Source organism: Euprymna scolopes, chromosome 7 (assembly GCF_053919585.1).
Source record: "Euprymna scolopes isolate OS-2025 chromosome 7, ASM5391958v1, whole genome shotgun sequence".
Classification (NCBI taxonomy): Eukaryota; Metazoa; Mollusca; class Cephalopoda; order Sepiida; family Sepiolidae; genus Euprymna; species Euprymna scolopes.
The window spans coordinates 62,356,138-62,379,065 of record NC_136488.1 but is presented as its reverse complement, the minus strand read 5'-3'; the positions used below and the strand labels follow the sequence as shown (position 1 = coordinate 62,379,065).

At 34.4% G+C, this 22,928-nt stretch overlaps 1 protein-coding gene across 1 annotated transcript in view; it reads left to right on the top strand.

Annotated features, from left to right (window-relative positions):
• LOC145279764 (peroxidasin-like) overlaps nt 1-22,928 on the top strand; it is a 287,271-nt gene that overhangs the window by 203,375 nt on the left and 60,968 nt on the right. Inside the window, exons 7-10 of the mRNA XM_080131073.1 lie at nt 2,522-2,639; nt 4,733-4,896; nt 10,860-10,928; nt 14,936-15,205. Coding sequence (XP_079987199.1) covers nt 2,522-2,639; nt 4,733-4,896; nt 10,860-10,928; nt 14,936-15,205 — 621 coding nt within the window. The remainder of the gene's footprint in view (nt 1-2,521; nt 2,640-4,732; nt 4,897-10,859; nt 10,929-14,935; nt 15,206-22,928) is intronic.

The window sequence follows — 22,928 nt, the reverse complement described above, 5'->3', positions numbered from 1 at the left end:
CTGCATGACATTCCTAATTTTACAACAGAAATTTACATTTAGCAAATTTTTTTTTTTTTTCTTTTGTTCTTTTCCTAGAACAATTTTTTACAGTTAGATAAATAAATTAGAAAGAAACTTTCATGCACATTCTTAGTATATGGTTTTAGATCAACGTTAGCTGTCAATACAATTTAGTCTTGGAGAATATTAAGGCAGTTAACTTTATATCCAATTAACTATATCCAATTTGCCTCCAATAAATCATAACTAGCCAACTTGAGATTGCACTCTTTTATCTGGAAGTTAAAGAGGACTCGATCTATACATATGAAATTCTGACATGGACACATAAACAATTGGACACTGCAAACCTCTCACTTAGCCAGGTAGCAGTCGTTTCCAGACTGCCTCGCTTTTTGTTGCACTCAGGCAAGATTCCTAGAACAGCTTACAATCTTTGCATGCCTTTTCCTTCTAGCAGTCGTATATATTCACAGCCATAACAAGAAAGTAAGTCATATTTGCATACAAATTGACTTTTTACTTATACTGGCAAAACACCTATTTCAAATGTGTAGAGACAATTAATGTAGTCTTTCTGTTCGTAACACGTCGATTGTTTTCACGTTTCATATATTCCTCTTACATTTGTTTTTGTAACAATATATATATATATATGTATATATATATATATATATATATATATATATATATATATATATTAGTATTAAGACAGTCAAGATTGGGAATCGGAAAAAATCGAAACTTTGGGGGTATTGGAATCGATATCGAAACTGGAAAAATTTATGCCTATTTTCCAATACTCAAAACGATTATTTTAATTTTTTTTTTTTTTTTTGTTTAAATCAAATTTGTTTATTATTATGGTAAAACTAAAATCAATAGATCCCTCCATAAATTTATTTTTACATATGTGAAAATATATACACATATTATATGGATTTTTGGGGTAATTCGAACATCCTTCCCCCAGAATAAGCAACTCTATAGCTAAATATTTAGAAAATTTCAAAGAATCAGTACTTGTACAAGAATCTAGAATTTTAAATGGAACCATTAATTGTATCGGAATCAAGAAAAATATTGGAATCGTCCCATCACACACACACACACACACATATATATATATAAGAACAAGTGTTAATAAAACATGTTAAAAAACACTTTGAAAAAGAGTTAAAAACATATTTAATTTTAAAAAGGAAACACTAAGTTTTGAAGAAATACTTTCCTTCTCATCAGAGGGTAGGATTTAGCAAAATGCGGGATCGGATTTTGCTTGCAAAAGTATTTGATGAAACTACTACTAAGTCATAGATCTTACTTGATAAAAAAAAAAATGAAGCAGAGGGAATAGGACGAATAAAAAGGTGATTTCATGTGAATGGATAGTCTGGTGAAGGGTAAAGTATTCAATGACGATAAAATCCAAAAATACAGAATCCAAGAAAGTTAGTTAAATTTCCATTCGCACAAGTAAAATCCAAGGGAATCGCGTAATTGGAAGATGATCCAAAATAATCCAAAAAGCAGAAATCCGTGGAATAATTCACAAATAGGTACAAGGAAACGGGAATGAATTCCAATAATATTATTAAAAAAAAGATAAAATGGGCGTAAAAAAAAAAAAATTGAAGAAATGTAAAACTCGACTGTCGGGGCGATGCTTAATTAAGAAAAATGAATGAAGAAGAAAAAAAAATATTTTTACATTTCAAAAGATATGAACTCTCATCCTTGACATTATTCTCACATTACCTACGCACAGTTCAAACATTTCAAAATACAACCGCTAGATACAATGCGCGGCTCTTTACAAACAGACTTCTTTCTCCAACTTTACAACATGGCAAGAAAGAAGAAAAGGAAAAAAAATGAAACAAAACAACATACTGAAGATGGAGTATACCTCTGAAATATATTTGTGATAAATTTCAAACTAGTAAAATATTTGTTTATTTTCCTTATATCATGTTGTGATTTGGCTTTCAAGCGCACTTGATGCATATTTTATTCAAATTAAAACGTTTCTATATGAACTCTGATCATTGACATCCACATTCACATTTCACAGCTCATCAGTGTGGCTAGACAGGCAACTGACTAATGCCGGGATCGAAACCCGACCGCCCAAATGACAGTCAAGGTTTGTCACCATTATGCTATATGGCTTCTGCTGTGTGGGTAATGAATTAACGATGTTTTGACATTGATCTCTTTATCTTAATGTATCTCAGGACAAGAATTCATCTAGTCTGGTGAAGTATCCCACTTAGTGTTGTTACTAAAGTTTTTGTTGATCGGAATTTGGAAGACGACAAAATATTGTTTATTGACTAAAACATCAGTTTTGATATTCATGTTTGTACTATGTTTTTGGTCGACGTGCACTCCAGCCTTCCGAAAATATAAATATCAACTTTGAGGGAAATAATATATGAAGAAAAGACACTATAAATAAGTTTTACATAAACAAATTCAATCATTATAAAGTTTTTTTTTTTTGTGTTTCTTTCAGGAGAACCGAAGTTCACTGTCCAGCCTGAAAATGCGCAATATATCATTGGACGGACAGTATTTTTCCGATGTTCTGCTGTTGGAGATCCTGACCCGGAGATTGTCTGGCTTCATGACCAGTATGGATTATGTATTCGTTTTTATTTTTGATTAAAGTGGGAAATATTAGGTATGTGCATGTATGAAAATATATGAGGGCAAAAGTGTATGCACTACCAACATATATGCATGTGTTGTACATAGGTTAGATGTCGGGTAAGATGTCGGCCATTCAGAAATATATATCATAATCACATTGATACACTGGTTCTGGTTAGATCACCAAAGTTAAGTAATGTTCAGCCTGCCCATTAGATGAGTGATCATTTGGGGACACCAGGTGTTGCCAAAACTAACATCTTCATTTCATTCGACTGTATGCCATTTGTGAATGCCATACTAGCTAGCGTCAGATATGGATGGCCTCTTGGGAATACTAGGTGCTACATATGAGAAGATGGTGACACCTTTCTTTTCCTTTTCTTTTTCTTTTCTTTTTTCTTTCTTTTTTTTTTTTTTTTGCTAAAGGACCATCGTTTACCAAATTCTGGGGGTGACATTCTAGAATAAGGGTTAAAGAGATCGTCAGTTGGACGATGAACGCCACCATGCAAGGATTGGGAGCGTAAGAGGATTTTATTATCCAACAAGACGGCTCGATAAGTATTTATTTACATTAGACTTGAAGATGGACATGCTGTCGTCGGCTGGGAAGCACCTTTATGGTATTTCGCTCTACAGATGAGTTCTCAGAAAGAAACTTTGTTCATGGAAATCAATTTGGTGTTTGGTACAAAGAGAGAGAGAGAGAGAAAGGAAAGTTCTTTGAAAGGTTCTTGTGAATGTTTTAGGGGGGAATTAGAGCTCAGTCGAGCACTGATCATTAATATTAAGATATAGTAGAGAGAGGCTAGCAGCTTCTATCGTGTATGGAAGGGGAGAGTTACAAAAACTAACATTGTTCTTGCTTGTTTTTTTTTATGTATGTTCTTAGCACTGACGAACTGTACTGAAAAAAAAAATTAAAACATATATACAGAGAACTATATATAAAAATATAAATGCAGGCGGAAATAATTCTACGTTTATCTATATATCTATAAAAGTGAAATTGTCTGTGTGTGTGTGTGCGTGTGTACATTTCCCTACCAAACTACTCTGTCAATTTTCAGTCTACAGACTTGATATTTGATATAAGAAGTAATGAGATTTGGGAAAATCTTTTTAATCAGTTTTCAGCCAGAAATTTGGCTGTTAAGGGGTCAAAGTTCAACGATTTGATCTGTGCAGACTCTATCAAACTCATCTTTTCTTAGTTGTTTCACGACATTTCGGCCAACTATTCCTCTGGCCTTCGTCAGGTGGTAACCGCAACAGATAGGAACTCTGAATCTCCTGACTGCATTCACTGCAATTACTGCCTTCCGTAGTTGTTGTCGTCTCACCACGTTTTGGCCAAGTAAGCCTCTGGCCGGCTTTGGGTAGGATTGAAACTGCTATCTTCAGAAATATCTCATCTAGGAACCGTAGAGTTTCAACGTCTCTATCAACTGCGCCACGGGCCCCTATGGAAGGCAGTAATTGCAGTGAATGCAATCAGGAGATTCAGAGTTCCTATCCGTCGCGGTTACCACCTGACGAAGGCCAGAGGAATAGTTGGCCGAAACGTCGTGAAACAACTAAGAAAAGATGAGGATAATAGTCCGCAATAAATAAAATTAATAAATAATACTCATCTCAATAATGAATTCCAATTAAATAATATCTATCAAGCTCCTCCTCCAATTTTGGGTCTAAACACTTGAAATTTTAGATGTAGGTTACCTGGACATGAGACAATTTTTATATATATATATATATATATATATATGCACATAAAGTTATGAACAGTACATAGGGCCCGAGCAACGCCGGGTTGAACTGCTAGTATAGTAAATAAACTAAACTTTTGGGGGCAAACGTAATCGAGCGTCTTTTCCCAGTACATATAAAGAAATGTGAAATGTAGTTTTCTTTTATCTGTTTATTTTTAAACTGGATAACTAATAAGGACTCTTTGCTATGACAGGGACTCCTGCGACAAATGGTTTTCCTTTAGTTTAGAAGTACAAATGGCTTCATTCGTGTTGTGCGCTTGTTTATCTATTAATTGTGACTTTTGTTTTATTTACAGTGAGGTTGTCCACCAGAGTTCAAGGCATGTCGTCTTAGATGATGGCTCACTTATGATTCAGAACTTACGCTCCGAGGATCGGGGAAGCTATAGCTGTCTGGCTCGTAGTGCAGCAGGACAGACGGAAAGTAATGAAGCCCTTTTGGAACCCAATGTAGTACCTTGTAAGTTTCGTTTTCTGTTTTGTTTTGTGTATTATTATTGTAAAAGACCAATATTTTTTACTTACCAAAATGATATTATTATTTTTGAGTGACTTTTTCTATTTGTTATCTACGTACGTATCATGTATCTACTTTGGCATGAGAAATACACTTTGGTTTTGAAAAAAAAAGGTGTGGTTTGAAATCCTGGAACCCTAACCTTAACTCTAACCCTAAACAGTCAGATCTGTATAATAAATAAATGAGAGGCGTACGGTGTAGATAAGTAACCCTACACCATAATCTTAATTCTAACCCCTAATTTATATTAATTTCTTTTCTTTCTAGATATAAAGTCCACGTAGCACACATTTTTGTCCTTGAAAATGGCCCTAAAACCTAAGAATTTCGGTGCTTATCTCTATTCTTATAAAATTTGGTGTATTTGTGGTGTATCTATCTATCTATCTATCTATCTATCTCTCTCACATATATATATATATATATATATATATATATATATATATATATATATATACAGGGTGTCCACAAAGTCTGACTACATTATGTAGCCAGACTTTATGGGCACGTTGGCCGTGTGGTTTGTTCCTTGCTAAAAGTCAGATGGTTTTGTGGCCAGGTTCGAATCCCCCAACCAGCTGTAATCATAACTCCCTGCATTGATAGATTCCTGAAGGGATGAAACAAGATCGCCATGGGCATGGAATATGTGCATACATTAAGGATGGCTTCCCGTGTGGCAGAGATATCTCTAGAGAAGATCCTAATTTATCCTATATGTGCTTCAGGGTTGCACTTGCTAACACCACTGGATTTATATTTGCCCTCTATCGGCCCGCAACAGCGGAGTTACTATCTTTAAGAGCATATCTGAGAAAATAGACCACATACTGTCTGCACATCCCTCAGCTAACATCCACATCTGTGGTGACTTCAACGTCCATAACGTGGAATGGCTGACCCATTCAAATAAGACAGATGATGAGGGGAGGTTTTGTCATGATTTTTCCATTGCTTATGACCTCACTCAGATTGTTCGTGAACCCTACCATGTGCCCGATACACCCGGTCAATATGCAAGCTTCCTAGACCTTTTTCTCTCAACTTCCCCTGAGCTATGTTCATGTTCCGTTCATTCTCCTCTAGGATCCTCCGACCACTCCGTCATATCAGTTAAGATAAAAACGAAATGTAAGAAGCCCTCAGACGTACCCCTCCACCGTACTGTATACCGATACTCTATGGCTGACTGGGATAGCTTCCGTACATTCATATCTGATTTACCTTTGCACTCCATGTTTAAAAAGGAAGTGTTCTCTATAGTATCTTTTCTGACCGAATGGTTAATTGTAGGCATAGACCAATTCATACCATCTAAAAAATTCCAACAAAAACCTAACAGCCAGCCATGGTTCTCCCCAGAATGTGCTGCTGCTATCTCGTACAGAAATCACATTTTCCATAGCTACCAATGTAATAGATGCACTGAGACTAAAGCACAGGACTGCCAGCAACCACTGTAAAAGAGTAATAAAAAATGCAAGAGAGCTATATGCCCAGTCTGTTAAATCCAAAGTAGCTGATCAGCGGCTTGGTTCCCACCAGTTTTGGCAAATAACAAATAGGATCCTGAACAGAAGTGTGCGTTCTATTCCAACCATTACCAATGGACCAGAGGTCATCTCGTCAGTATCAGACAAGGCCAAACTATTTGCAAAGAACTTTGCAGCTAAATCTACCCTATGCGACGAAGGCCATCAACTCCCCATATTTCCTCCTATAACACAGAACAAGCTAGGTAACATACAAATATCCGTGCATGAGGTCGCCAAGCTAATCAAGAACCTAGATTCCAGTAAAGCAACTGGCCCTGATGGCATCCCAATTATAGTGTTAAAAAAGCTTCAACCAGAACTTGCTCCCATACTTACAAAACTATTTAAGCGCTGCCTTAAGGAGAAGTGCTTTCCGACTCCCTGGAAGACCTCATCAGTTTGCCCTGTATTTAAGAATTCAGGTAATAAGTCATCTCCCTCTCAGTACAGACCAATAAGTCTCCTGTGTGTTATGAGTAAGTTGCTGGAATCCATATTAAATAGAGAAATAGTTAACCACCTCAGCAGGAATAACCTTCTTAGTGACACACAATATGGTTTCCTGGGCCCAACTCTCTTCCTGATCTACATCAACGACCTCCCTAAACACATACTTAAATCATTCGTTGACATCTATGCTGATGACACGACCATCTACGGCAACACATCAAAGGCTGTAAATGACAAAGTTCTCTCTGATTCTCTCTCCTCTGATCTCAAGCGCGTGGTTCAGTGGGGGAAGATGTGGCTGGTTACCTTTAATGCATCCAAAACCAAACTCCTATCCTTACATCATCAACGCTCTGATCCCCATCTGGCATCAATTGTGATGGATGGCTCTCGTCTGGGTGAGGCCCCGTGTTTTGACAAGCTTCTGGGTTTGACCTTTACTCCTGATCTGAAATGGAACACGTACATCAAATCTGTTGCCAAGGTCGCTGGAAAGATGGTGGGATCCTTCTACCGCTCCAGAAGATATCTCACTACTGATGCAATTCTCTATCTATATAAAAGCCAAGTACGTCCAAGGATGGAATACTGTTGCTATATCTGGGCAGGAGCTGCTAAAAACAGCCTATCCTGCCTTGACAGAGTACAAAATAGACTTCGTGGCTTAGTGGGGGATGCCCTTTTCTCTACCCTGCAACCTCTCTCCCACAGAAGAGACGTTGCGAGCGTATCCTTGTTTTATCGTTATTTCCATGGCAGGTGCTCGTCCGAACTCCAATCTCTGGTCCCCCCTCGCCAATCTTTCACAAAAAACACTCGTCTAGCTGAATCCACTGTGAAAAATTTCCCCCACTCTTTATCTGTGCCTAAATTAAAACGCGGATTCCATGAACAAAGCTTCTTTCTTAGAACTGCACGCCAGTGGAACTCTGTTCCGTCTGCCTGCTTCCCACCGGACTACAACTTGGATGTGTTCAAGTCCAACGTTAACAAATTCCTAATGAACCGCCCCCTTAAGTAAACACTTCATCAAATCTCCACACTAACGTAATGTACTTGCAATAACCCTTATCCCTGAGTGGCTTCCGGGCCTTGATAAGTGGTGATCACTGTGTAAAAAAAAAAAAAAAAACATTAATGTCCATAGGTATTTAAAAAATTATCCTAGTAATAATTTTATATATATATATATATATATATATATATATATATATATATATATATATATATATATATATATATATATATATACAGGGTGCCCATAAAGTCTGGCTACATAATCTACACGGTGCCTACAAAGTCTGGCTACATAATGTAGTCAGACTTTGTCTACACCCTGTATATATATATATATATATATATATATATATATATATATATGTATGTATATATATATGTATGTATATATATATATATATACGTTTGAAGCAAAAACAACACATTATTACAAAATAAACAGACATTTATTTTGTTTGAAATTTATATCGAATATTATATTCAATGTCAATATGAATTTCAAACAAAATAGATGTCTGTTTATTTTGTAATAATTCGTTGTTTTGGCTTCAAACGTATATAATACGTATTTTATTTTATTCAAACTCAACCAGCGCTTCTAAGGAACAAAATCTTAATATATATATATATATATATATATATATATATATATATATATATATATATATATATATATATATATATATATATATATGTATATATAGTTGTATGCAGAGAATGTACTCCTAAACTAATTAATTTTGTAACACAACTGTTAGACGTAAAGGTGAGTAATATGGGTTATATTTAGTTTGATTTAGTTTTATGCAAAGGAGGCAAAAAGTAAGTGGAAACACTTTGTGAAAATTCAGATATATACTTCCGATTTTTGTGAAATTTTAACAATAGGTAATTGCATAGAAAAATGTGAGTATGAAAAGTAATATGGTTAAGATTAAATTTAGAAAAGTAAACGGACTAGTTGTTAAAATCGGAAAAGAAAAAGACAATATATTATCGTAAAAAATATAATAAATTTATAACTTAAAATATTGCAGCATAAAGAATGTTTTTTAAAGTTCAATTTAACATTATATATAAATTCATAATGCTGCAATTGACGAATGCTAAAATTGATTAAATAAAAAAATCAAATAAATGACGTCATTACATAAATACACAGAAAGAAGGGGCAAAAAAAAAAGAGAAACAGAATTACCGGGCGTCGTAAACGAAATATCAGCCCTAGTACAGCAAAGAGCATCGGTTTTGTTAACTCTCTCTATATAACCCAAATAAGATGGCATGCGAGCGACATTCTTGCTATAATTTATGAAGGTGTTGACGACGAAAAAATTGCTATGGGAGCCAACAGCCAATTAAAAGAAACCGCCTCTCATGTTCCTTACTAATTCTGAGGACATTTGAACACCAGTAATTTTATTATAACTTTTGTTTTAATGAACGAAAATTGAACGTTTTTATTTCAAAATACAGCTGAGAAGGTAACCTATGAACTATAAAAATTGTTTGAAATTTGGTCACAAAATGAGTGAGCAGTGAAGCTGTAAAGCAGTTCTAAACGAGTAAAACTAAAACTTAACCATATAGTTAAACACCGGATTAATTTATTTAATAAATTCCATAATTTCCGCTTTATAGTCATAATCTAGCTAATTTTGTAACATTTATACATATAACTTATAAATTGTTTTATAATGCCAGATATCAATATATAAAGACTAATTATATAACGTACAACAAATATTTATAAGTCGTATTTTATTCATTAATTTTAAATGAATTAAAGGCACACTGCAAATACACTTTACATAGGATTGAGAGGAAGACAATGCGATGAAACACTTTCTTGACTGCCCTCTGTTGCTCGATCAGCAAAGTTTGAAAGACTTTGCAGAATACAACAATAATATAAAGAACTGCATAAAAAAAAGTAGGAAACTTTTGTATAACCGCATGCTTCAAAAACATGCAAAAAAGAACTATTTAATCAGCCAGGGCTTCATTTAGCATCTCTATACGACTAGCCTTGGTGCCCGGAGGTGTGTGTTGAGCAAAAAAAAAAAAAAAGTGGTAGTAGGCAGGCAGGCTCAAACCCGTGACGAGAAGGCGGAAAAGAAAGAAAATCTAACATCTTACCCCTATTCCATGATGCAACCGGAAGTTCGGAACGTTAACATTAAATTAGGTAAAGTCAATCCAACTGATACAATGACTTGCAAAAATGACTCGCAAAAAATCGATCCCTCCTTGTAGAAAACTGTCCAGTTGAGGGTGAAGAAATTAATATTTTTGACCAATTTTTCGATATTTGTCGTCTGAGACGTCGAGCTTCAAAATGATACCGATCTCATGAAAATCCGTCATCTGTCGAAAACTTTTGGCATACATACATACATACATACATACATACATACATACATACATACATATATTTAAACAGATAAGATTTATATTATAGAAGATTACGGGCAGTTACAAAGTGAAGTATACGCGTGTGTAGCCTCAATAACAGGGGTCATAACTAACTTTATCATCATAGTAAACATCGAACTATAGTTATTTCTCTTGCATATAACACTGCATTATGCAAATAGGCATTGTAAAATCGATTTCGAATAATAAGTGAAAGTAGACGACACATTAAAATTCGTAGAAGCTCATGAAATATAATTCACATCTCTCACCAGCGGAGATCATATCAGCAAGATAGCAAAATAAGCCCACAACTTCCAACTCCTGTAGACCGTCCACAGAGAACTCAATAAAAGGCGCAGTCCATCTTTTTTTTTAAATAGTATTTTCACCACCAAAGAAGCAAATTAAAATGGGTTCATGTTAAAAATATCTATTTTTGTTATTTTAACCTACAATTTCATTTTTTATCTTTTACCATTCCAGCCATTGCTCAGCCACAATTTGACAGAGCACAGTCTCAATCGTTTTCAAGAGAATCGTCTGGTGATCAGAGTAAGTATACCATTTTATTTCAGTGTGAAGACTCAGAAATCAAGCAGTCCCTTCTTGGGGGCTAACACTTGATCTCTATATGAGATAATAAATATCTGAGTGGTCATTACCGGTTAACTATGTTATTACATTATAATAATAATAAATATCTGAGTGGTTACCAGTTAACTATGTTATAGTGCATCTTTCTTGCAGTCTCTTGATTTTACCGGATTCCAGAACAAGAATTCGTCTAGTCTGGTGGAGTATACAGCTTTACTACACCATCACTTGAAGAAGGTTTTATTGCTTGTTTTGTTTCATTTTACTCCAGCCGAAGTTCTCAGAAATCAAAGAGCCCATTTCCTGTGGCTAAGACTTAATCTCATAAGAATACATATAAGTTCGATTGTTCCATTAAATTCTCCTTTATTTTTCAAGCGTTGACTTAGTAAAGAAGTTAAGAATATTAATTTTCCTTTCCTCAATTGACCAGTTAGATATGCTATAACTAAGGCTATGACAAGAGAATATTCTTTTCATTATTTTTACTCTCGAGTATATATCAGTTAATATCGTATATGTTTTTATATACAGTGATGTGGTTCTCAATTGATTAACTGCATCTAACTGTGTCGGATATATACTCAAGAGTCAAAACAATGATAAGAACATTCTCTTGTCATAGCTCTAGTTATAACGCATTTTTCTTTTGGTTTATTGATCTTACTGGATTCCAGGATAAGAATTCATCTGGTCTGTGTGAGTATCCAGCTAAGTGTTGTAATTTGAGATAATATCACTAGAAAAAATGTTCACCATTCCTCATATAAGCTAGTGTATAGCCATGTCGAGGGGATCTTCTTTGGACTTCGAATACTATGTTATTTTGAATATTTGGTTGGGGTTTACTTGTAGAGTGAAGAATCCCTACGCCAGGTTGTTCAGACAACCCCTCCCCCTATACGGAGAGACCTTAGACACTTGAGGATGGTGTCTAGTATTTGATTCAAACTTTCCTATACCATTGTATTGTATCACATATTAAAAGAAAAGTAAAAAAAAAAAAGAAAAGTTATACAGAGTGGGGCACTCTGTATAAAAAATATGTCATCTATGAAATCGTTTATAAAGTTCTCAATTCTTTCTGCAATCCAACCATACCTGTAATCTCTGCATTGATTAATACTAAGCACTATGTTAAAAAGACGTTTGGTGCAGAGGATAAAGAGGTGAGGTATCATGAAGGATGAACAAACTGGTTCAACTGCTCATACTTCAAGTGATGAGTCATTCAAATTTTGATTAGTCTTATCAGAAAATGTGATCCTGATTCACATCCACTGAACCATGTCCCACCACCCGATTTTCATTTGTGGGGTTATCTCAAACCTAATTATCAAAAAAGTCTCCAGACTATTCCTGTACAGAAGAAAGTCATTACAGCCACAATTTGTTTTTATGGAAGACAAGATATGAAGTTACTTGATGTAAGGAGCTAAAAGAAATACTACTTCAAGATTAAAAACTTGACAACGATAAGTGTTAGCTGGAATAGATTCTAATCCAGAAAATATAAATTCTTCTTTTGAGAAATATCACTAAAAATGCTAAAAAACATGATAGAAAGCATTTATCATATAGTAATCTTAACGAAGAAAATGGAAATATATTTTTTTGTGTGTGTGTCACCATAAAATGTGTTCATCAACGTTTCATCTTTATTTCGAAACTTCCTCTGGATGAATTAAAGACGACAAAACGTTGATGAACACATAACTCAATTTGTTCCTTTTTAGTTTCTATTTCGTCAGAATATTATTTCTATTATTCTCATCACACACACACACACACACACACACATATATATATATATATATATATATATATATATATATATATGCCTTGGAAACTATATTAAAAGTTTTTTTATAAAAATTTAATTTTTAATCCTTCCTTCTTTGGATAATTATTTTGTCTGTAAGCCATTTAATCTCTTACAATTTGCAAATATATATAAATTGGATTATGTACTTAAATGAAAATTTAAAAATTTAATTTTAGGCCAATGAGAAATGTATCATTTTTTTTTTTTTTTTTTTTGTTATTTTTATATTTTGTCGCCGAGGCAAAATGAACATGGAAGAAAAAAAGAGAGAGAGAAAGAGATAGTATAGAAGAAAGGGGGAGATGTGAGAAAGACGTTTAGCACACAAGCTAGCAAGTTGGCAGGTGACCTCGGTGAACGACACGCTTTATGACCTCTGCTAATTGCTAAGCAACAAAGAAAGAAAAGAGAGGGATAAGAAATGTATAGAGAAGAGGGGGGGAGAGAGAGAGAGAGAGAGAGAGGGAAGAAACATTTTTGATACAGGACACATCGCGCCGATCGGAGGTGGAAAATTTTCCACCACTCCACTAAACAACAGAGAACGAACCGATGTCGACATCCACCCCTATCAACAACGAAAGAAAAGAAATAATGCCTGGGAGAACACGCCGGCGTCATCGAAACATAGAATGTTAATTCCATGAACACAAGAGACCCGATACTCCACAAATAACCAAAACGTTGGATGGGTACTATACAGGAATATCGCATGTTACGAACTGTCGTCCAAAGCAAACAAAATGGCGGTTAAACTTCCCGTAAAAGCGAAAAAAAAAGAGAAAATAAAAATAAAAAGTGTGTCTTAATGAATCTCTCTCTCTCTCATATATTAAGTCAATGAGTTCATTTTGCCATTGTATTTGTTGATATTGATGTATTTTTTGTATCGTTATATTTCTCGTCGGCATTTACAGATAGTATATAAAGATACCCCTTCCACACCCTCGTAATCTGTTTCTTTTATTTTTACTTAATCTCATCCCCCTCCCTACTATAGTTTAAAGTGTTATAATAAAGTTGATTTTGAAAATAATATCACTGGTGTCTGTGTTCGTTCTTTCTCGCGTTTTTGTTGTGTTCAGTCATTGTGTCTCTATTCCTTTGGGTTTTATTTTTACCAGTGTCACATGTGCGACAAATATTTTATTTGTTTTCTCGTAAATTCCCTTTTTATCCCCCCTTTTAGTAATGTGTTACAAAGATAATGATTTATTTGCTTTTATCGTAAATTTCCTTTCATACTCCTACGTCTATTTGTTACTTAATTCCTCCTTTTATCGCTTATGTAACAATATATATATAGTGTTCAAAAATTCACGCAACGATTTTGAACTTACATAGATTCTTTATTTTTGATGATATCTTTCTATAATTTTAACACAATCTGGCGAATCTGGCGATATATATATATATATATATATATATATATATATATATATATATATATATATATATATATATAATTATTCCCACAGTCAGACAACGTCGCAGCTCACAAGAGTCATGAAAGCCAACAATGAGTATAAAAATTCCTACTAGTGAGACATCGACTTGGGTTATAGCTGGTCGCGATGATCACATCCGTTGTTCGAGACGAAAGCAGGTTTATTCCACTGTCGAATTTTGTTGCAGTTTACTTGATCTCTGATAGTTAATAAGACTTTCTTGTGCGCGGGGCGTTTGCTCAGTTGGTAGAGTGATTACCTCGCATGCAAGAGACTCGGGTTTCGAATCCTGAGTTCGGATGTGTCTAACTGATGAGCCTAAATAAGGGCGAAACACGAGTCTTAGACTTCCGGAAATAATTATATATTCTCTCACATTCTGAATATGTATATATATATATATATATATATATATATATATAAATATATGTATATATTAATAAGTCCTAAATCCAAAAGTTAGTCTCTTTCTGCCCACTATATATCTTTCTCTTTCTCTTTTATATTTCAACTAAAGGTTAAATTGTATTACTGCCTATGATGATATTCCTTTTTGTTAATAACAAACTATTACACTCTTTTCATTCTGATTCAAGTGATTGCGTTAAAAAGCCCCTCCCCGCTACTTCTGATTGTTTTTCTCACAGCTTTGTCATGTGTCTAACCTCCTTTTAAAAATCACTCTATTTCAGATATTGAAGGTTTCTCTCCACGTCGCTCAGATATCACAACTGTTCGTGGGGAAACCATCCAATTAGCCTGTTCTGCTTCCCGTGGCACCAATCAAGCGGTCAGTTGGACGAAGGATGGTCTTACTCTTGCTTCACATGCACGCTTCACCTTACTTACCTCTGGAGGTCTTCTGATTGTTAATATCCAACAGGAAGACGAAGGTGTTTATAAGTGTACCGTACGTGAAGGGACCAACGTATATACATCAGAATCAAGAATAACTGTGCAAGGTAAGAGGTATGTACTGACAATGATGAAGAGATGGAGTTGGCAAAGTGTTAAATATTGATGGGGGATGTTGAAATATTGAAAGGATGAAACACATTTTGTTGACATAAGGTATCCCTGGAGAAATCGTGTCAACCATAATGATCCGATATAAGAATACTAAAGCCGTGGCAAGCTCTCTGGAGGGTGGCACCGATTCTTTGAAGTTAAAGTTGGCATACTACAGTGTGATACTCTGGCTCCATTGTTATTTGTGATCTGTCTTGATTACATACTGAAACACTGTTGATCAATATGGGAAATATGACCTAACTCTGTTGATCACTATGGGATATATGACCTAACTCTGTTGATCAATATGGGAAATATGACCTAACTCTGTTGATCAATATGGGAAATATGACCTAACTCTGTTGATCACTATGGGAAATATGACCTAACTCTGTTGATCACTATGGGAAATATGACCTAACTCTGTTGATCAATATGGGAAATATGACCTAACTCTGCTGATCAATATGGGAAATATGACCTAACTCTGTTGATCACTATGGGAAATATGACCTAACTCTGTTGATCAATATGGGAAATATGACCTAACTCTGTTGATCAATATGGGAAATATGACCTAACTCTGTTGATCAATATGGGAAATATGACCTAACTCTGCTGATCAATATGGGAAATATGACCTAACTCTGCTGATCAATATGGGAAATATGACCTAACTCTGCTGATCAATATGGGAAATATGACCTAACTCTGCTGATCAATATGGGAAATATGACCTAACTCTGTTGATCACTATGGGATATATGACCTAACTCTGTTGATCAATATGGGAAATATGACCTAACTCTGTTGATCACTATGGGAAATATGACCTAACTCTGTTGATCACTATGGGAAATATGACCTAACTCTGTTGATCACTATGGGAAATATGACCTAACTCTGTTGATCAATATGGGAAATATGACCTAACTCTGCTGATCAATATGGGAAATATGACCTAACTCTGTTGATCAATATGGGAAATATGACCTAACTCTGTTGATCACTATGGGAAATATGACCTAACTCTGTTGATCAATATGGGAAATATGACCTAACTCTGTTGATCAATATGGGAAATATGACCTAACTCTGTTGATCAATAAGGGAAATATGACCTAACTCTGCTGATCAATATGGGAAATATGACCTAACTCTGCTGATCAATATGGGAAATATGACCTAACTCTGCTGATCAATATGGGAAATATGACCTAACTCTGCTGATCAATATGGGAAATATGACCTAACTCTGTTGATCACTATGGGAAATATGACCTAACTCTGTTGATCAATATGGGAAATATGACCTAACTCTGTTGATCAATATGGGAAATATGACCTAACTCTGTTGATCAATATGGGAAATATGACCTAATTCTGTTGATCACTATGGGAAATATGACCTTACTCTGTCGATCACTATGGGAAATATGACCTAACTCTGTTGATCACTCTGGGAAATATGACCTAACTCTGTTGATCACTATGGGAAATATGACCTAACTCTGCTGATCAATATGGGAAATATGACCTAACTCTGTTGATCAATATGGGAAATATGACCTAACTCTGTTGATCACTATGGGAAATATGACCTAACTCTGCTGATCAATATGGGAAATATGACCTAACTCTGTTGATCACTATGGGAAATATGACCTAACTCTACTGATCAATATGGGAAATATGACCTAACTCTGTTGATCAATATGGGAAATATGACCTAACTCTGTTGATCACTATGGGAAATATGACCTAACTCTGTTGATCAATATGGGAAATATGACCTAACTCTGTTCATCACTATGGGAAATATGACCTAACTCTGTTGATCACTATGGGAAATATGACCTAACTCTGTTGATCAATATGGGAAATATGACCTAACTCTGTTGATCAATATGGGAAATATGACCTAACTCTGTTGATCACTATGGGAAATATGACCTAACTCTGTTGATCACTATGGGAAATATGACCTAACTCTGTTGATCAATATGGGAAATATGACCTAACTCTGCTGATCAATATGGGAAATATGACCTAACTCTGTTGATCACTATGGGAAATATGACCTAACTCTGTTGATCACTATGGGAAATATGACCTAACTCTGCTGATCAATATGGGAAATATGACCTAACTCTGTTGATCACTATGGGAAATATGACCTAACTCTACTGATCAATATGGGAAATATGACCTGACTCTGTTGATCAATATGGGAAATATGACCTAACTCTGTTGATCACTATGGGAAATATGACCTAACTCTGTTGATCAATATGGGAAATATGACCTAACTCTGTTGATCAATATGGGAAATATGACCTAACTCTGTTGATCACTATGGGAAATATGACCTAACTCTGTTGATCACTATGAGAAATATGACCTAACTCTGTTGATCAATATGGGAAATATGACCTAACTCTGTTGATCAATATGGGAAATATGACCTAACTCTGTTGATCACTATGGGAAATATGACCTAACTCTGTTGATCACTATGGGAAATATGACCTAACTCTGTTGATCACTATGGGAAATATGACCTAACTCTGTTGATCAATATGGGAAATATGACCTAACTCTGCTGATCAATATGGGAAATATGACCTAACTCTGTGGATCAATATGGGAAATATGACCTAACTCTGCTGATCAATATGGGAAATATGACCTAACTCTGTTGATCAATATGGGAAATATGACCTAACTCTGCTGATCAATATGGGAAATATGACCTAACTCTGTTTATCACTATGGGAAATATGACCTAACTCTGTTTATCACTATGGGAAATATGATCTAACTCTGTTGATCACTATGGGAAATATGACCTAACTCTGTTGATCAATATGGGAAATATGACCTAACTCTGTTGATCAATATGGGAAATATGACCTAACTTTGCTGATCAATATGGGAAATATGACCTAACTCTGTTGATCACTATGGGAAATATGACCTAACTCTACTGATCAATATGGGAAATATGACCTAACTCTGTTGATCAATATGGGAAATATGACCTAACTCTGTTGATCACTATGGGAAATATGACCTAACTGCTGATCAATATGGGAAATATGACCTAACTCTGTTGATAACTATGGGAAATATGACCTAACATTATCTCCCGCAAGAAGCAGACGATATCCTACAAAGAAGATTACTGATGTCGATTATGCTGATGATCTTGCTTTGTTAGTTGATGACAATGCTAATACACAAAAGTTGCTAAATATCCTGGAAGAGTCAGCTGTCATGATTGGACTGCATACAAATGCAACTAAAACAGAATATATGTCCTTCCACCAAACCAGCCCAATTGAAACACTAGACAAAACACAACTTAAACAAGTAGATGACTTTGAATATCCCGGCAGCCACATCGCATCCACCGAAAAATACGTCCATGTCAGAATAGCCAAGGTTTGGAGTGCACCTAATCGTCTGAAAGTTATATGGAAATCTGCCCTCTCGGAACAGATCAAGAAAAACTTTTTTAGAGCCGTAGTGGAAATGGTGATGCTTTATGGTTCACCAGCATGACCACTCAGTAAAATAAACTTGAAAGTAAGTTAGATGGGACTTACACTAGAATATTTAACTTAAACTAGAAAACACACCCAACCATTAGCCGTCTGTATGGTCTGTTACCCAAGATCTCTTCAGTAATAAGGGAAAGAACAACACAATACGCCGGACATTGCTGCAGAAGAAAAAAATGAGGTCGTCAGTAATGTAGTACCGTGGGATCATAAATGTCCTTAAAGAGCCCTACCAGAAGCATCCTCACAATGTTGAGGACACCAAAATATACTCCCCAGCCAACGATCGTGTTAGAAACCCCCTTTTTAAAGAAAGAAAGTTAAACCTTCAAGAATTGTACAAAACTATAACCTCAATCCGACAGATACAAGATCATCAACTACTCAAATATGATTCAGACTCTGTTGGACTGATTGTCAAGGATGTGTCCTCCACTTGGTATGAATAAAGCATAGTCAAGTCGAGTCAGAGGAATAAACCGAGAAAATGTTAAGTTTTTTAAAAATATCACATATTTGATAGCACATCAAATTCTATCAGAATGAAAATATACATTTTGTTTAACAGTCATTAAAGCAGAACATGTTATTAGTGAATTACTACTGTTAGCGATATTTGCTGAAAACCCAATTAGTATCCATCTTTAATTTAAATTTGCTATTGAAAGTCCATCTTTAATTTAAATTCGCTTTTGAAAGCACAGTTAGTGTCCATCTTTAATTTAAATTTGCTGTTGGAAGGACAATTAGTTTCCATCTTTAATTTAAAATTGCTGCTGAAAGCCCAATATGGAAGTCCATCTTTAATTTAAATTTGCTGCTAAAAGCACAATTAGTGTCCATCTTTAATTTTAATTTGCTGTTGAAAGGAAAAATTGGTTTCTCTATGAAAAACACTCCAGTAAGATAAGTAATTTTGCCACGTACAATTACGTCTTGCTTAATTCTTTCGTTTTTTTTTGTTTTGTTTTTTTTAGAAAAAATAAAACTGTAATTCATTCAATAAATAAATAATTCAATATTTGACAACATATGGTTTAAATTTAGTAGTTCATGTAATATTTTAAACACCAATTTAAAAAGCTTTTATTAGAAAAAATTGTCCTGCAGATTTGGAAGGCATTTCCTCAAATAATTGTAATCTAGAGGCGCTCATAGGGCCAAGTTTGTTCTCCGATGTGGTGCATGATCAATAGACCAAAGCAGTTGAAATTGTTTCGCGTCCGGAGGAGGGGGGGGTCAGAAGCTTCACCGTCATTATTTGGAATACAAATACATCAGGAAGGGCTATTTTGATCACTTGCAGTTCTCCATTGATGCTGATACAATCCCAGGGTTTATTTCTGATTCCATTACTAATGAGGGCACAAATGTGTCAACACAAGCAGGATAAATTGTATTGTGAAAGAAATTTCAAAGTGAAGTATGTCAAGTAGGTTATTGTTAGAAGTATAATTTTCTTTTCTTATATAAACAGATTTTCTCCGTCTCTCTGTCAGCCATATTTTTTCTATCAGTCACAATTTTTTCATTATAATTTCATTTCTTTTAAATGTAATGCTGTAATCTCATATTTATGTTTCCTAGACAACGCTGAGTAGAGCACAATGACATTCGTGATCCCGTGTAATTCCAACCCGCTCCCCCCCCCTCCACCGGCTCCTTTCACAATAAAATGAAACAAATATTCTGCAAAATATTTGAGTAACCTCTTTCATTTAGGATAATTCACTATCATGTTTTTATTTACTAACGGGGGGGGGGCCTTGCCCGATCGTAAAATATACTTAAATATATTTTAATTCATGCAGATTTTGTATTTATCATTACAGAACCAACTCTCTATTAAATACTATATATAAACTTTTTAACTAACTTTCTTGGATTTACATTTTTGGATTTTACCATCATTGGATACTTTACCTTTCACCAGACTATCCATTCACGTGAAATCACCTTTTTCTTCACCCTATTCCTTATGCTTCACTTTTTGTTATCAAGTAAGATTTTTTGACTTACTTGCAGTTTCATCAAATACTTTTGCATGCAAAATCCGATCCCGCATTTTGCTAATTCCTACCCTCTGATGAAAAGGAAAGTATTTTTTCGAAACTCCACGGATTAAGGACTATCCACTTATATAGTGTTTTCTTTTCAAATTAAATATGTTTTTAACTCTTTTTCAAAGTGTTTTTTAACATGTTTTATTAACAATTTGCTCTTATATATATATATATATATATATATATATATATATATATATATATATATGTATATATATATATATGACTACTTCATTTAATCACATAAATTAGTACACGAAAATATAAATTTATGCGTAAACTTTAAGTATTTACTTCAGCAGTGCTCAATACGTAGGTAGAGCTACATAGAATATTCATAAGCCTGACGAATCCTAGCATGGATGAAACGCGGAATATTCTGTGTAGCTTAATTGCCATATATATTTTATAACTTACTACTATATATAGATATATATACTAGCAAAAGTATCCGTCGTTGACTGGGTTCAAATACAGCCTACAGAAAATAGACTCTGATTTATGAAAGTATGATAGGTTATGAAAAGGAAGGGTTGTAAATTTGGGTTGAATTTGGGGGTATCAAAACCAAAACAAAATATGATGAAAGTAAAAATAAAAGTAGATAAACCCCATAATTTATTATACCATATCTGTTCACACTGAACACTTATCACAATATTCTGTGGATCTATATTAAAAAAACCTTGTTAAACTTTGTGACATATTTCCATTTTATGGAGGTCATGTGCGAACGAACACCCCATAATTTTATTATACCATATTTCTTCAAACTGAAACATAATTATCAAAGTATACTTACGCAGATAGATATGAAAAGTCTTTATTAAAGTTTGTGCCTATTTCCATTCTATGGAGGCCCGGCGCGAACGCAGACCCCACAATTTTATTATACCATCCCAATGTAAGTTAAAACATACTTATCAAAGTATTCTTATGTACATCTATATCAAAAACACTTGTAAACGACTTTTTTTAATTTTTCAATTTTTTATTTCCATACTTTGTGGACTAGGCGCGAATGCAGACCCCACAATTTTAATGAACCACCGTTCTGCCAGATCAAACGTACCCATTCCTGTGTCTCAATAATCTTCTATCATTATATGTAATCAGTTTTTTAAAATAGTCAACCATATAGGAGCCTATTCGTGACTACACACACACACAGACATTCAGCTTTATATATATATATATATATATATATACATATATATATATATATGTATATATATTTACATAGGCGTCACCAGTTATCAAGGCCGATAGGCCACTCAAGGACAAGGGTTAAAGAGTGTACAGTAGTCAAAAGGACAATATAGTAGTCGATAGTAATGGAAGTTCGGTAAATTTGTTAACTTAAGTGGAACGGCTCATCAGAAACTTGTTCACGTTGGACTTGAAGACAACCATATTATAGACAGCTGGAAAGCAGGAAAACGGAAGACAATTCCACAGTACTTCATTCAATCACATAAATTAATATACGAAAGTATAATTTTATGCGTAAACTAAGTATAACAGTACTCAATGCATAGGTAGAGCTAGGTAGTAAGTTAGAAAAATATATATGGCAATTAAGCTACACAGAATATTCCGCCTGAAGAATCCTAGTGTGGATGAAACGCGAAATATTCTGTGTAGCTTAATTGCCATATATATTTTTCTAACTTTATATATTGAGGCAATAGGAATAAAAAGTTTACCTGATAAAAGCAAGTGTAAACTTAAAACTAATGTAAATATGAATATTTATATAGTAATTCCAACCAAATAAAAAAGCTCAATACAAACACAATAAGGAGTAGAGCTTGTCGTGAAGAGATGAATAGCATTCTTTGAAACTCTGCGGAATAAGGATTTCTTGAATTATTATTGGAGTCTTCTTTTGAACAATAAGTTTCTTGGTAAATTTTAATTTACAGTCTTTATTTCTTTTCCTTATATATATATATATATATATATATATATATATATATATATATATATATATATATATATATATATATATATATAGTATTCATTTCAAAAGTTAAAAACATGACTTG